General features: G+C 36.6%; 1 protein-coding gene across 1 annotated transcript in view; it reads left to right on the forward strand.

Moving 5' to 3' along the window:
* The first annotated feature begins 740 nt into the window (after positions 1–740).
* The window catches only part of LOC117111419 (arachidonate 5-lipoxygenase-like), a 25,432-nt gene continuing 24,456 nt past the window's right edge, over positions 741–1,716 (forward strand). The window contains exon 1 of the mRNA XM_033254328.1: positions 741–813. Coding sequence (XP_033110219.1) covers positions 741–813 — 73 coding nt within the window. The remainder of the gene's footprint in view (positions 814–1,716) is intronic.

Consider the following 1,716-nt stretch of genomic DNA (forward strand, 5'->3'; position numbering starts at 1 on the left):
TACAATTAACTATTTATACATTTTTGGGCGTTGGAGTCGGCTAATTTGTCAAGTCGGCCATGATTACACTTAAAACTTTTAATCCTGTATCAAGATTTGACTAAAATTAAAGTGAAATCGATATCATGCGTAGCAGAAGCAAACATAACAGAGCACTTAATTGAAAATCTTTTAACAACTCAAGTGATAGTACAAATCGTGATAAATGGGCCTAATATTATTGCTTAATTTCTATCAATTCAAATGATAGTAAGCTCATATTAATAAGTAAGTGTAATTAAAATTGTATCAGCCATATGTTATTCGAAACTTATATTTGTAGGCCTATTAATTAATAATGCATATAGCATATTACATCCTGTGAATATATAACACATGTTTTTTTTTTTTAATTGCATATTGTTTATATTTCACAGTACCTGGCACGTTGTGTAAATATATATGTTTGCGGCCAGATCAAACCAGGCACTGTTACTCATGTAATGTATTCGTTTTATTCATGAAGAAATAATCAACTCAATTCATTTAGTTATGGCATTGACAAATTAAATTTTTGAAGGGTTTATCATTTTCACAATAGACCTACATTTCTTCATGGTGGGTCTGAACACCACCATGAACTCTAGTCCCCACTAACATTAAATCTCTTGTCCGTCAATGTACAGCAGAATGGGGAGGTAGCAGCTCTTCATGTTGTCAGCATCTATTTCCGGGCATTCAAAGGTTGTTCACCAATAATGATGGGGGCTCGGATGAAAATGATCTCAGAGCCCACTAACTATAAAATCCTGTATCCGTGGTTAGGTGTTGCAGGTCAGTTTGAAAACCAAATGTGTTAAGCGCCCAACACCCCCTCCCTTGCACACACCTGGCTCTTACATACATGTTGTTTTTATGACTGTTATATCCTTACTAGTAAGTTGGCCTAAATCAAAACATTAAAATATTAGTTTCTCAACCACACTGGTGTCATGAGTGGACCATACTCCCATAATGTATGAAGTAAGTGTTGATTCAAACCGTCTGAGAATTTTAGTAGTCTCCCCTCCCCCCACCCCATCCCAACACCGAAACCGAGCCTAGAGTAAATATAAAGAGTGATACAGTATAACAAGTAATCTATTTTCTTTAAATTTGACATCTGTATGCCTAAAAAGCCATACAGTAGCTTCTGATTCCTGAGCCATGGGTAAGGACTTGCCCGTATTGGAACAGATTTTCCGGCTAGTTTGGAACGATGTTCCTAAATCTAAATTCGCTGGTGCCATTCGCGATGTGCCAGCCTGGCAGGTCCTAAAAAGTCCTGATTTAGGAAAGTTCTGGTTGTGAAATATTTGATCAAAATTTTTCGAAATGTTTAGGCTTCAAAAAAGTCTAGCCCTCTATTTACTCTCTGCTCGAGCATCGAAGTTTGCTTGTATACCTACTTGGATTTACGGCTTAAAAATAAAAGTGAGTCTCTGTTTTGAAGGTCTCTGTTTTCCTCTGGATTTCTATTTTGAAGATTGCAATTCGATACCCCATCTAATTCTTAGTCCCCTCTCCAATTCGAGACCACTTTTTGAAAGAGCCAATTAATATTCCTCAATCTATTAACAAGAAAGCCTATATGTGGAGACCTTCCTCAATCTATTAACAAGAAAGCCTATATGTGGAGACCGAACCCCGAAACCACCTGAAATTTTCAAGTCCCATAGGAAAACAAATGGACATAAT

Source organism: Anneissia japonica, unplaced genomic scaffold (assembly GCF_011630105.1).
Source record: "Anneissia japonica isolate Jap-2015-1 unplaced genomic scaffold, ASM1163010v1 scaffold288043_len311759_cov178, whole genome shotgun sequence".
In the NCBI taxonomy this organism is placed as follows: Eukaryota; Metazoa; Echinodermata; class Crinoidea; order Comatulida; family Comatulidae; genus Anneissia; species Anneissia japonica.